Source organism: Eubalaena glacialis, chromosome 5, assembly GCF_028564815.1.
Source record: "Eubalaena glacialis isolate mEubGla1 chromosome 5, mEubGla1.1.hap2.+ XY, whole genome shotgun sequence".
NCBI classification, from domain to species: domain Eukaryota; kingdom Metazoa; phylum Chordata; class Mammalia; order Artiodactyla; family Balaenidae; genus Eubalaena; species Eubalaena glacialis.
Window position 1 is genome coordinate 49,939,877 of NC_083720.1, and position 15,064 is coordinate 49,954,940.

At 36.1% G+C, this 15,064-nt stretch overlaps 1 protein-coding gene and 1 pseudogene across 4 annotated transcripts in view; one reads left to right on the forward strand and one right to left on the reverse strand.

Annotated features, from left to right (window-relative positions):
- The window catches only part of ADGRA3 (adhesion G protein-coupled receptor A3), a 125,075-nt gene that overhangs the window by 60,178 nt on the left and 49,833 nt on the right, over positions 1-15,064 (reverse strand). For all 4 annotated transcript variants that reach the window (XM_061191280.1, XM_061191279.1, XM_061191278.1 and 1 more), the window contains exons 5-7: positions 8,609-8,680; positions 6,714-6,874; positions 4,848-5,061 (exon numbers count right to left, since the gene is read on the reverse strand). In XM_061191280.1, the coding sequence (XP_061047263.1) occupies positions 4,848-5,061; positions 6,714-6,874; positions 8,609-8,680 (447 nt within the window). The remainder of the gene's footprint in view (positions 1-4,847; positions 5,062-6,713; positions 6,875-8,608; positions 8,681-15,064) is intronic.
- On the forward strand, positions 13,180-13,554 carry LOC133092052 (large ribosomal subunit protein eL33-like; annotated as a pseudogene).

Genomic DNA, 15,064 nt, shown 5'->3' on the forward strand with positions numbered 1-15,064 from the left:
AAACTGGACATATACATGTAAAAGAATGAAATTAGAACACTCCCTAACACCATACACAAAAATAAACTCAAAATGGATTAAAAACCTAAATGTAAGGCCAGACACTATCAAACTCTTAGAGGAAAACATAGACAGAACACTCTATGACATAAATCACAGCAAGATCCTTTTTGACCCAGCTCCTAGAGAAATGGAAATAAAAACAAAAATAAACAAATGGGACCTAATGAAACTTAAAAGCTTTTGCACAGCAAAGGAAACAAGATGAAAAGACAACCCTCAGAATGGGAGAAAATATTTGCAAACGAAGCAACTGACAAAGGATTAATCTCCAGAATTTACAAGCAGCTCATGCAGCTCAATAGCAAAAAAACAAACAACCCAATCCAAAAATGGGCAGAAGACCTAAATACACATTTCTCCAAAGAAGAGATACAGATTGCCAATAAACACATGAAAGGATGCTCAACATCACTAATCATTAGAGAAATGCAAATCAAAACTACAATGAGATATCATCTCACACCAGTCAGAATGGCCATCATCAAAATATCTACAAACAATAAATGCTGGAGAGGGTGTGGAGAAAAGGGAACCCTCTTGCACTGTTGGTGGGAATGTACATTGATACAGCCACTATGGAGAACAGTATGGAGGTTCCTTAAAAAACTAAAAGTAGAACTACCATACGACCCAGCAATCCCACCTCTGGGCATATACCCTGAGAAAACCATAATTCAAAAAGAGTCACGCACCACAATGTTCATTGTAGCTCTATTTACAATAGCCAGGACATGGAATCAACCTAAGTGTCCATCGACAGATGAATGGATAAAGAAGATGTGGCACATATATACAATGGAATATTTCTCAGCCATAAAAAGAAATGAAACTGAGTTATTTGTAGTGAGGTGGATGGACCTAGAGTCTGTCATACAGAGTGCAGTAAGCCAGAAAGAGAAAAATAAATACCGTATGCTAACACACATATATGGAATCTAAAAAAAAAAAATGGTTCTGATGAACCTAGGGGCAGGAGAGGAATAAAGACGCAGATGTAGAAAGACTGGAGGACACAGTGCAGAGGAGGGTAAGCTGTGACAAAGTGAGAGAGTGGCATGGACATATACACACTACCTAATGTAAAATAGATAGCTAGTGGGAAGCAGCCGCATAGCACAGGGAGATCAGCTCGGTGCTTTGTGACCACCTAGAGGGGTGGGATAGGGAGGGTAGGAGGGAGGTGCAAGAGGAAGGGGGTATGGGGTTATATGTATACGTATAGCTGATTCACCTTGTTATACAGCAGAAACTAACACAACATTGTAAAGCAATTATACTCCAATAAAGATGTTAAAAAAAAATGCAATTGACTGTAACAGAATAAAATAGAAAGAAAAACAAAAGAAAACACCTAGCGTGGTTCCAATGACTAAATGCAATCCTAAAACTGTGTATATATGTCCTAATAACTTAGTAGTCATTTGAAAAAAAACCACACGTCAATTAAAATATTTCATTCTTAACCACAACTACTTCCTAATGGGTTGTGCATGCCTATTGGGCACTCCAAAATTAATCAAACATTAGATACAGATCAAACAGTGATATCCATATTCCTTGTTCCAAAATGATTTTTACACACTACTTGCTTTGCACCATAGTAATTGTCAAAATCCCATTATCTAAAGTATGGCACCAGCAAAAGGGATGCAGCATCATGTAAATTCAACACCCTAACTGCCTGGAGCTGGTAGCTGTGTGGTGTCTCACAAATGTCCAGTATCACTATGCTCAAACACTTAAAATACCGCACAGCACCTCCATTAACACACTGTGGCACCCCAGGATACATTAGCATACCCTCTGGGGAAAATGGTCCTAACCTAACTTTCAGCAATACCTTCAATGTCTAAAACCAATTATCGGAATAAATTTTTCAGGAATCCTCAACACGACATATTAGGAGATTTAAGGAGAAGGAGGTAGCTTCAATTTCAGTGTCTAGGAAAAATACAAACTCTGATTCTTACTAATGAAGGATCAATGACATGAGGAGACCAATGAAGAATCAAGAGGTGTATGAGGTTAACCAGTCCGATAACCACATATTTCCTTTTCCTACAACTTCTTTATTATTCTGGGGTTAACTCTGTTGTAAAGGACTTCTCAGTCTTCATATGAAAGATTTTCACTTTGGTAAGTGTTCCTACCAACAAAAAAATGTTAGGCGAAGTTGCTATCCTTAGAATTAATTTTTTTGTAATGCTAAAGGAATTTAGATTAATTTAAGCATGACCTACAGAAATAAATTTATAAAGCAAATCTAGTTACTTTATAGCTACAAAATTTAAGAGTTAAATTAAAGTTCTTGGAACTATATCCAATATCCTGTGATAAATAATGGAAAAGAATATGAAAAAGAATAATATACATATAATTCAGTCACTTTGCTGTAGAGCAGAAATTAACACAACACTGTAAATCAATTATACTTTTCAATAAAATTAAAAAAAATAAGGCTCTTTTATTCAGAAAAGGGTTCTATTACATTTTTAAAGCTTTTCTGTTGTATTATATGTCAATTATTGTCTACTCAGAAAATAAACTGCTTAAAATATACAATTTGGGGACTTCCCTGGTGGTGCAGTGGTTAAGAATCTGCCTGCCAATGCAGGGGAAACGGGTTATATCCCGGGTCCGGGAAGATCCCACATCCCGCGGAGCAACTAAGCCCGTGCGCCACAACTGCTGAGCCCGCGGTCCGTGTGCTGCAACTACTGAAGCCGAGCGCCTAGAGCCTGTGCTCCGCAACAAGAGAAGCCACTGCAGTGAGAAGCCCGCGCACCGCAACGAAGAGTAGCCCCTGCTCGCCGCAGCTAGAGAAAGCCCGCATGCAGCAACAAAGACCCAACGCAGCCAAAAAAATACATATATATACAATTTGTAAGTTTTGACATATGTATACACTTGTGAAATTATCACACAGTAAAAATAATGTAACAATTAGAATCTTCTCACTAGAACTTAAGCGCAAAGAACATATAAAAAACTTTCCTAACAATCTTATCCCCTAATAAAAGAACTCTGATTCTGGTAATAGCAGAGTGGCTCCTATCAAACCACCCTCCCTGCAATTAACAGTTAGTTACAAGCTGTGAACAAAACTACAATATGATAACTATCTGAACACATGGAGAGTGATCCAAAGCAAGCAGAAACCAAAGAGGACCTGACAGTAGGAAGAAGGGATTGGCAATGGGGAGTAACCAGGAAATTTTTTTAATGGCTTTTGCCCAAGGGCAGGCATTATTCAAATAGAAACTCAAAATCTTACTGGTTGAAAAATCAGAGGACAGAGGTAGAAAGGAGCCTGGCTAGAAGCCCAAACTTTTGCATATAAAATCCACCCAGCTCTTTAACTGACCCTGACCTACAGGTAGACAGGGCAAACACCAAGCAGATTTCAGTGGCTGCCTAATACAGAAAAGCCAGATCTAGGAGTTTGAATTTAACCAAGGTAACTGTCCAATGAAACAAAATCAGCTGTCTTGAGAAGAATACAAAGGAATCCAGAGTCAGGGGTCAGCAAACTTCTTCTTTGAAGGCCAGATAGTAAATACTTTAGGCTTTGCTGACCAAGAAGCAACACTGAGAATATTATGTAGGTACTTTTATAACCATTTGAAGTGTAACCATTTAAAACTATAAAAAAAACATTCATAGGCCAGATTGGTCCCATAAGCTGTACTCTGTCAACTTCTCTATAGTAAATCATTCACAATGTCCAGGATACAATCCAACGTTACCAGACATATAAACAATATTTTTAAAATAGGGAAATATAAACCATATTCATAAGAAAAATAGTCAAGGTGATGATCCCAAGATGACCCAGATACTGGAATAAGAAAGCAAGGATTTAAGGGTATCTACTATAAAAGTTAAAAGACACAAATGAAAATATGCTTCTAACAGACAGACAGGAAATCTCAGAAGAGAAAGAGATATTATAAAATAGAATATCCGAACCTCAAAATTCCCAAACCTGAGTCTTAACTCAGACAGATTTTAGTTTCTTGGTAATTTTTTCATGATGCTTTTGTAATACTACCCTAAAGTGCCCCAGGAAAGAGTTGAGAAACTACAGATCTACTCTTCAATATTCAAGCTGAGGTCTATCTTTATGAAATTGGTAGGAAGGAAAGACAGAGAGAGACAGAAAAAGGTTTGGAGAGATACACAGAGACAGAAAGGGAGGCAGAGAGAAGGAAAGAGAAAATTCAATACCTACAGATTAAGATTTTACCAAAATAAAATATGATAAGTGATAACATATTTATTTTTATCCTGTTTTTTGTACTTTAAGTTCATTCGAATTAACTATTGCTGTGCTTGCACCAATCGTGGGGTTGACAGGTGTTATATTCTTTTATACTAGTGGGGTGAAAAAAGGAAGTATCTTAAAATGTTACATTAATCATAAGACAGTGAAAATTAGGTGATTCCCAAAAGTGAAATTCTAAGCTTATTAGTAGCAGGAAATTGTTAGAAATTAAGTTTGGCACTAAAAGTTTACATTTTTTCCTCTTAAGACTTTAAACAAAAAGTCTCCCACTTTTAAACAGTGTTTCCCTTTTATCCTATGCTTTTTTACTCCAAAACTGGATGGAAAAGATAGCTATTTAATTTTAGAAGATAAGTAACAATCAGGAAAAGAAATGTCAGAAGTTTGTTTTTTTAAATGCAAGAAGGTAAAATATTCATTCAAATTCTAACTAAACAGTACAATTCTGAAATGATAAATAAAATCTACAGAGACAATACCTCATCTAAAAAAAGTTTACCTTGCAATCAATGAGCAGTTGTGAATCATGTTCTTTTCAACAAAGATACCTTGGGATTCATCAGTTTCGACTATTCGCCCATCCTGATACCATAACACTTGCATGTCTTGATCAATATATGAAGCCATGCACTGGAAAGGAAGGCTGTCTCCTTCAAACACAACTTGACGATGAGATGGAGTCATGTAGAAAGATGGTAATTCAAGGGGAGGATCTAGAGACAGTAAAATAAAGACTCAGTTAACAAATACAATACTATATTCACACTCCAAAATTTAAAATTATAGAAATTCTAATTGAAATTTTAAAAATGGAAAAACAAATTCCTCAGTAATCAGCATTCTAATGTTAGTATCAACAAAGCTATTACTGAATTAAGAGGGTCCAAGATGAAAACACCGTTAAGTAAAATTAAAATGAAACCATTTCATATCAACTTTTACAAAGCTGATATATTTCCTTCCAGTAAGAAAAATAAAAGAGAGAAATTTGACTACATATGCAAAAATGTACACAAATCTCTTGGCTCATTAAAAGCCTTTAAAATATTTAGTCCCTTTGTCTAACACAATAATTCTAATTTTAGTAGCATTCTATCCTATATAGCTAATATGTAAAGATGTACACAAGGAAATAATTCCTTTTAATGTTTATGGAGTGAGAAATTATTAACCTAAATCTTCAGTAATAAGGAAATTGTTATGGCTACATCTCTGTAATGAAAAAATAAATGTTATGGCCACATCTATATAATGGATTGGTATGCATCTTTTATATGATGAGGAAACAAGTTTACAACATTTCCAGTTACAAAAGGTTACAAAATAACATTAGAGTATGATATATTGGACAAAACATAATAAAAAGGTATAGAAGATGATACACCAAGGTATCCTTGACATTAGCTACCTATGAGTGATAAGAATGTAAGTATGGGTTTTGTTTTTTTCTTCTTTTAGTTTTTCATTTTTTCCCCCAGCTTTATGGAGGTATAACTGACAAAATTATAAGTTATTTAAAGTGTACACCAAGGTAATTTGATATATGTATACATTATTTCTTTTCATAAATCTTTAATCCAATGAGCATATTTTACATGTGAAACAACAATAATGATAATAAAAATAAAAGGAAAAAACTGATACAGTTGTCTATTTTCAAACACAAAGACTAAACTAGAACCTACCTCTATCATTTTAAGGACTGTTTTTGGTTTCTGTTTTTGTTTTCTGTTTTTTTGTTTTTCATTTAGCACATGGTAAATGTGTTATTTCCCTCAAGCCTTCAGATATTCTTAAAAATCATGATGTTCAATAGCTGCATACTATTTCACTGAATTGATGTGCCATAATTAAACCAATGCCCTATTTTTGAGAATTTAGGATATGTTCACAAAGTCTGAAGATTTACATACATAGCTGATGATTTCTTAAGAATTAACCCCTACATGCAGAATTACTACATGAAGTTGTATCAATTCTTTAAGAACACCAATACATATTGCCAAACTATCCTTCAAAAAGGCTGTATCAATTCACACTCCACCAACAAAAAGTGTGATTGTATCCTGAGATTTTATTACTATCAACAAATTCCTGATTTGCTGTTAGAAAATCTGAAGATCTATACTATTTATTGAAACTGGACTTCATAAAGAAAGCTGTTCAGAACCTAAGAACTTTAAACACCAATCAAAAATTGTTTTTTAATCCAGCTGACTTGTCAGCAAAAACTAAATATTATCAAATCCATGAAGACTGACAGTTGTAATCAGTCCCAATGTGTAAACAGAACTCTGCAGTTTGTCAGGAAAAACAAGATAGCAAGGAAAATACAGTTAACCCTTTCTCAGTTTGTCTTCCTTACCGCACGTCAACAACTCCTGCTTCACACCTGTGACTGGCTGGGCCTGAAGAGACTTAGGATAAACACACCGTGTGTCCCGTACCGTGATGTTTCTCTCCTTTACCCAGCGATGCATCCACAGTATGTTACAATCACACAGCAGATACTCAGTCTGAAATTCTCTGTAGCATACAAAATGCAATTTAGAGCTTATGGTGAATGAATTAAATAGCACTTTTGCTTCATGTTGGCTTACCCTTTGGGGGGCAAGCACATTCCTGCTCGCCCTTACCATGCTACGGCACATACTGTACCATCAACTGGTTATGGTCTCCTTTCCCTTGGGATGACACCAAGTGCCTGACCCCAGCTCCCTTCCCTGCTGATTCGGGGAGTGACTCCACTTTCAATCAAAGTTGGTATGTGAACAAAATCTACTCCTCATCTATGTAACGAACTCCTGAAGCCCAGGGTACTAGAATACCACATCACCATCCTTTGTGTCTATCAAACTTTTACCCTTTCATCCAGTCTGTGGCACAAATACTGGATCTTGAAGCCTTCCGCAATTTTTCCAGCATCACTGCCATGTTCTTGGCTTAAATACCTGCAAACTCTGTTAATTCTGGCAACATAAAGCAATATATGACCGTTTCACATGGTTATATTGTGTTTATCTGACTAGGATGACTGGCTGACTTCTAATTCCTAAGCACCACCTTCTGGTCAGTTTCCAGCACTATCAGTTATAAACACTGGCAATTTTGCCCAATTTTTGTTTGAAAATACTTCCTACATTCCTGCTATCCAGGGTCTCAAAAGCCAGATTATTTTTACAGCCTTTATTTCCTAAACTTCACAGAAATGGCTGACAGGAGCCCACTAAAAGGAGACGTTTTCACTAAAAAGCAGTTTTCTGGATAAGAACCGCAGCAGTACCAAAAAGACCAGATAGAGTTTGATGCAGTGTGATTCTAGAAGTACATACATATGTCTGCCATGGTGAGGAACACCATGAGCGCCTAACCTATCAGCTACATCCCAATGAAAACTGCTAAATGAGATTGAAATGATAAATTTAGAAAACGAAAGATGAGGAGGAGGGAAGAGAAAAAAGAAGGGGAGGGGAAGAGAAAAAAGGGAAGAAGTCAGCATACATCAAACAGAGACATCTGGCAGAGAAGACATTTTTCACTGGAAAAAGAGACTCAAGCCCATATGTTATAGACCATAAAAATTTGAAAAACATTATATTTAACTGTAATTCCAACAGAAATCATTATAACTTATACTCTGAAATATATTAAGGTTCATCTGAAAATACAGTTAGCTTCAAAAGTAACTCCTATACAATCTCGCACTTAATAAAACTGTGTTTTGGGGGGAAAAAAATCAGCCAGTTCTAAAGCTACAGAGAATTATGTAAATATGACCTTACACTGACTTCATAAAGCAGGCATTCTATGTAAGCATGCCTAGAAATCTCAGTAATAAGTTGTGAATTCAGTTTGGGGATGGAGTTACAGGATAAAATTAAATCGCTAAAGCATAACATAGTCTTAACTATAAATTCTTCATAGGGAGGGAGGCATATTTTATACTTTGGGAATTTAATTAGCTGAACAAAATATTTTCTGATTTGGAAACACAAAGAGAAAAAATTACCAATTTATTTACTTTAAATATAAATTAGAGAGATAGAGTAGTATTCTAAGGAGAAAATGGTTGTCCCAGCCTGAAACACATTATTAAGGTTTATGGTATGTTTTTCAATGTGAATGCAAGTTCTCAAGTGAGATTCTAATTATTGCAAAATCACAAGCTTTTCCTATGAAGTCTCTTAAGCCATATAATAACTTTTTAATTGTAAAACACTAAAATGTATTTACTAAAACAGGAGAAAAATTCTTACTTACAAAGATCGTAATGAGCCAAGATAATCAAAAGTTCCTTGAGATAATGATGAAAACAAATTCCCTGAAAGGTTTCTGGAAAAAAGGAAATAATTACACTTTAAGAAATGCTAACAATTATATATCATTTTATCTATTTTATATTTCCTAAAATGTCCTATCATTAACTACTGTTATAAAGAATTTATGAAAGTTGTTTTAAATCTTATGAAGAGAAACATCTAGTAAATATTTTCTCCAAAGTTGAAGAAGAAAATTGTTCTTAACCTTATATAAAGCAGTAAACAAAATTATTTAAAATTACTGCTGGATAAGGATTTTTCTATCAAATATCATGTGAACCTCAAAGTTAACTTCCTGAACTAGATCTTTAGTCATACTCTCATTGCAACTAGAATTATTCTTCATGTGTTCACTCAGTATCACATAAGAAAGCAAAAATTTAAAAAAACATGGAAAAGGAGGGTCTGAAGGGCCAGCAACAGCTGACAGTAACCCAGTAAAATACGTTGGCAGAGTGAAATGAGTACAGGGTTTAAGACGGAAGACTTGGGATAGAGTTCCATGTTGGCTTTGGGCAAATTACTTAACCTCTCTCGTTTCCCCCTGTATCATGGCTTTAATAAATACCTAAACACTTGCAGAGTTTTGTATGAATTGTAGAACACCTTATGCTACAATATGAGTAGTTTGTTACACCCATCATGGTTTGACCAAATCATTTTTTGTGATTTCTTCCATGATTGACTATAAGCTCCAGGAGAGGAAGGACTTGTGTGTCTTATTTACTGGGGTACCTCTGTCAGCTAGTAACAAACTGGGGTATATAGTAGGTGCTCAATTGTGGTGGCTGACTGTTCAGACCCCACCTTTAGGAGGCGCTAGCAAGGACTCTGGGAAAATGGCAGCATGATCCAACCATCACAAGATCTTTTCTGTGCCTACCGTAGTAACAAGAATGATAAAATTTTGGGGCTTCCCTTGTGGCACAGTGGTTAAGAATCTGCCTGCCAATGCAGGGGACACGGGTTCGAGCCCTGGTCCAGGAAGATTCCCACATGCCACAGAGCAACTAAGCCCGGGCACCACAACTACTGAGCCTGTGCTCTACAGCCCGCGAGCCACAACTACTGAGCCCTCGTGCCACAGCACGCCTAGAGCCTGGGCTCTGCAAAAGAGAAGCCACTGCAATGAGAAGCCTGTGCACCACAACGAAGAGTAGCCCCTGCTCGCTGCAACTAGAGAAAGCCCGCATGCAACAACGAAGACCCAATGCAGCCAAAAATAAATTTAAAAAAAAAAAAAAAAAAAAAAGAATGATAAAATTTGGACTTAGAATTCTCAAGGAAGAAGTCCTGAGACCTGCAAGGAGGCCTGCCTCTCCTCCAGAGTCTGAGTTTCATCCTTCAAGTGTGGAAGAAAGTGACAGTTGGGTAGATGGATTCTCCAGTGAGGAGAGGAAAGAGAATTGATGGGGGAGAGGTCAGCTGTTACCATGACACCTGCAGCAACGTATTCTTGGATAGGAAGACTTAATATTACACAAACATCAATCCCTCACAAATTAATATACTGATATAATGGATTTCAGTAAGAACATCACTGGATTCATTTTTATTGTCTTAGGATCTTTTTGATAGAAAAAAGGCTGGATAAAATAATTTTGGTCTTCATAAAAGAATTGCCTAGGAACTTAAACAAACAAAAAGAATACTTGCAAATCAAAATAACCATGAAAGTGATGCCCTTTTCTTTTTTGGCCTATCAGAGTGAATACTGAATGTGGATTTTGAAAAGGGTACAGCTGATGGAGTGTAAATCACTGTAACATTTTAAGGAAGTAACCTAGATGCAATTAAAATGAACAACTATACTTTTATGAAGGTACCCTATGTGAAATTATATGACTTCTGGGATTTACTTTAAAATGTACTCAGGAAGACAAGAGATGTGAGGTGTAACTAAAACAAGACTGCCTATGAGTTGCTAAGTGTTGAAACTGATTCATGGGTCCATGGAGATTCCTTACACAATTACCTGTGAGATTTTTTTAGATGTTTTGAAAGAGTCCATAGTAGTAAGTTGGAAATAAAAATATATTCTACAAATATAGGATTTAAGTATAAACAAAATAACTGCAGCTTACAGGGACCATTAGATTCTAATTACTAGGTAACTTTATTCTAATTATTAGGTATTATAAATTTTTTTTTTCCTTGGAAATCACAGAGGAAGCAATCACATTGGAGACAGACATGCCATCTTCTCAGTAAGTACCAACACAAACCAATTTTTCCTCCAGTGTTGGAACAGACTGCTATTTGTTTGGCTGGACACCTATGAAGTAATTGGCTTTGGCTGGTGGCCATAAAAACCTACACATACTTTAAAACATTAAAATCACATTCCAACTCTGAGGTGCTTACACCAAAAAAAGCATAAGGAAACTGAGAATGACAACGTTCACAGCACAGACACTGCTCTTGTGTCCTAATGTAGTTTACTGAATGGCGTGGTAGGTGAATTATCCACTCACTCCCACTCATGTTGCTTCTTACTCTGTCAATTTTTCTTTACTTACTTTTTGCTACACAGATATATTTGTATTCCTGTAAGTTAAGTGTATATGATGCAGCATCTGTGTATATACAGGAATGTTTACCAGGGCAGATTTGCTAAAGGAGGAGGAAAGGAATCAGATAGTATCTACATTAACAGAGGAATAATTGACTAAATTATGAGCTGTTCTATACTTGGAATGTTCTGTAGCTATTCACATGAACTAAATCAATATGTATTCTCCTGAAAAGATATTAAGGATACGTCAGTAAAAAATATTTTAAGTAAAATGTCGAGTAGAGCACATTTTTAAAGCCCTACGTGAAAGTCTATACTTTGGGGGGGGGGTGGGGAACGATAGAAAAATCTGAGAATATATACACCAGTTAGTACATGCTATCTCAGAAGGGTGTGTCTGAAGTGATGAAGGGGAGATTTAACTTTTCCTTCATATCTCTCTATATGGTTTATTACTTAACAGCTTCAATAATTTTTAATTGTAAAAAGGAAGTTCTTATAAATATCACTCACCTATTGTTTCTGATAGAAAAATATTAAAGGTGTAATTTTCTTAGGGGAAAACAGGTTTTAAACTGGTCAACATTCATAAAGAAAAAAAAGGAAATCTTTGCTTTTTTTGATCTCCTGACAATTTCTCTGTAAATTAACTTCCTAAGTGAAGGACAGAGAATTCACTGAAGTCCATTATTGGGTCCCCATCTTTGTCTGTCAGTTACTCCTAGGGTTACAATGGGAATCTCTGGGAGGATGGTTTCACTTCCCAGAATTTCTCCATCAATAAAGGCAGAGATCAATACATAGAATTAATCAATTTTACCCACCACACCCAAGTCCACTGAATCCTCTGACGTATATTTAAAAAGTCATTTTTGAATTTTTACACTCAATCGCCAAAGCCAAGATGTTTCGATACGATGAGAAGTGTGGGTGAGGATGCAACAGGGTGTCTGCCAAGGTTTCCAGCCCCCTTGGCTAAGAGGCCAAGTCAGTCCGAGATCCCAAGTTCCAGGGTAACCCAGAAAGTTCAGCTGAAGAGGTAGCTGAGGAAATAGCTAGAACAGTGATCCACTCTAGACTGATTTCTTGTGTACACTTACTCTTTGCGGTGGGAAATAGTAATTAGGGAGCTTCTCTGATTCCTAACCTAAAAAATGTACTACATGAGGTGGATGGACCTAGAGTCTGTCATACAGCGTAAAGTGAGAAAGAGAAAAACAAATACCGTATGCTAACACATATATATGGAATCTAAAAAAAAAAAAAAGGTCATGAAGAACCTAGGGGCAAGACGGGAATAAAGACGCAGACCTACTAGAGAATGGACTTGAGGACACGGGGAGGGGGAAGGGTAAGCTGGGACAAAGTGAGAGAGTGGCATGGACATATATACACTACCAAATGTAAAATAGCTAGCTAGTGGGAAGCAGCCGCATAGCACAGGGAGATAAGCTCAGTGCTTTGTGACCACCTAGAGGGGTGGGATAGGGAGGGTGGGAGGGAGGGAGATGCAAGAGGGAAGAGATATGGGGATATATGTATATGTATAACTGATTCACTTTGTTATAAAGCAGAAACTAACACACCACTGTAAGGCAATTATACTCCAATAAAGATGTTAAAAAAAAAAATGTACTACATGCCCCTTAACTAATCAGATTCTCTTTTCCACCTGTTAGATTGAGAAAATGCTATTCTCCATGTCTGAAATACAAATTGTTATCAACCTTCATAACCGCCATACAGCCTGGCTTAGAGAGCAGCCCACACAGAACACCCATTCAAAGTTTCCTGATCCACAGCTCTAGAACTATGTCAACCCAAATTATCACAAGCAACTCCACTGCAATGCATTCTTCAATGTTAAGAAGCTACCTCAATTGCCAATTTTTCTTAGAACAGTATTTAAAGGATATATCAGTTATAGTTCTATATACGCCATATTGTTGCATTTAAAAGAGCCACCATCACCCTTTCTATTTCAGCCTTCTTGGACCCTGTGGAGGCCTGCTGGGAACAGGACTTCTAACAGGACAAATATGTCTGGAAGGCTGTGGTCCAAGGCCATTTTTGCTGGCTATAAGCGGGGTCTACAGAACCAGAGGGAGCAAACAGCTCCCTGAAAACTGAAGGTGTATATGCTCAAGATGAAACAATTCTATCTAGGCAGGAGATGTGCTTATGTGCGCAAAACAAAGAACAACACAGTAACTCCTGGTGGAAAACCTAACAAAACCAGAGTAATCTGGGAAAAGATAACTTATGCTTATGGAAACAGTGGCATCATGGTTCATGCTAAATTCCAAAGCAACCTCCTTGCTAAGACCATTGGACAGAGAATCCGTGTGACACTATACCTTTCATGGATTTAAACTTAATGAAAAGTAAATATATAAAACTGTGGACTTGTTTTCTTAAAAAAAAGAAAAAAAGAGCTACCATCGTCTATTATTACATGGGCTACAAAATCATCTCAATTAATCTCAAAGTAGGAAACGTGGTAGTGTTATTTCTATGTTTTAGTGATTCACCTGGATATATGTACACTGTGTTCCATGACCTGTAAATTCTCACAAGTATCAGAGAATTGGTAAAAATGTAAGAGACAACCCAAGCTCTAAAACTTCCAAAAATGTTTGCTTTTAAGGCAGGAGGCAAATAATAATAATAATAATAATAGTAAGCATATAGTAACTTGCCTTAATATAAGCACTGTCCCACACAGCTCTTTTGCCTAAAGAACATTTGCTGATGGGTCAAAAATCCCAGGACCAAAGCTACATATCCATCTGGAACTAAAGTCAAGAAAATGGTCAAAAAACTTCAGACTCCCTTTTTCATTATTTGATTCATAGCTACCCAAAAATATAACAAATTTTCTCCATAAACACCTCATTTTGCCAATTCTTATGCATTCCTTAAAACCAAAAATACAAAACTCTCGAGATAATAAAAGCACTGAAATGAAATTGTTTGTAATCTAGTTACAAAAAAGGAAACCGTAATTTATTTAATTAATTTCTCGCTATGAGTAAAGCTGTACACCAAATCAATCTTTTGTTTAAAAACATAAACTTGGCCATCTATCTTTCCTCCAGAATTAAAGGGCACACTGAAAAATACAAATTTGCTGACTAAGAAGCAGGAGTAACTTTATTCTGTTCTGGCAAGGGATTTGGAGACCCCTCCCTTACTGTATAGATGAAATGATCTCACTACTTAAGCCGCTATAGCTTTTTCCAAGTTAACTTGAATGAAACAGAAGAAACATTCTAAAAAGCTACAAAGAGAAAGAACCAGGAATAGGTGATCTCAATACTAGAACTTCTACCCCTAAATCCTGCATTTCACCCTGCACCCTATTTCTAGATTGCTCTTCTCTAAATCATGATTTTATGCCATTTTCCCACATCAATGTCTTTCAGTGGCTTCCTAGGGTTGAATGAGTTCTAAGCTTCAGTCTGCTTTTCATATGGTCTTGTATAAAGCTCTATTATAGATAACTGAACTTACTTCTAGTTACTCTCAGAGTCTATTTTAAAAATAAAATTAAAATATATTTGATGGCATATACAAAGTTCTGCACTTATATTAGACATAAATTATAAGATATAGGTATAGATAATTCAAATGCTAATTAATCCTTATAATAACTTTGAGGTATTATTCATCTTTATTTATTAATTACTTACTTTACTTACTTACTTTATTAATCTACTTTTTCATTTGAAAAAGAGAAAAACTAATGAACTCACCTATAATCACAAGGTCAGAGGTGTGATTCAGATGGTCATTTTACTCATAAGACCAATGGCCTTCACCTTGACAAACTGGCCTTGCTCTTATTTCTACCTCCTTTTATCATTTGCTTGACTTCTTTTC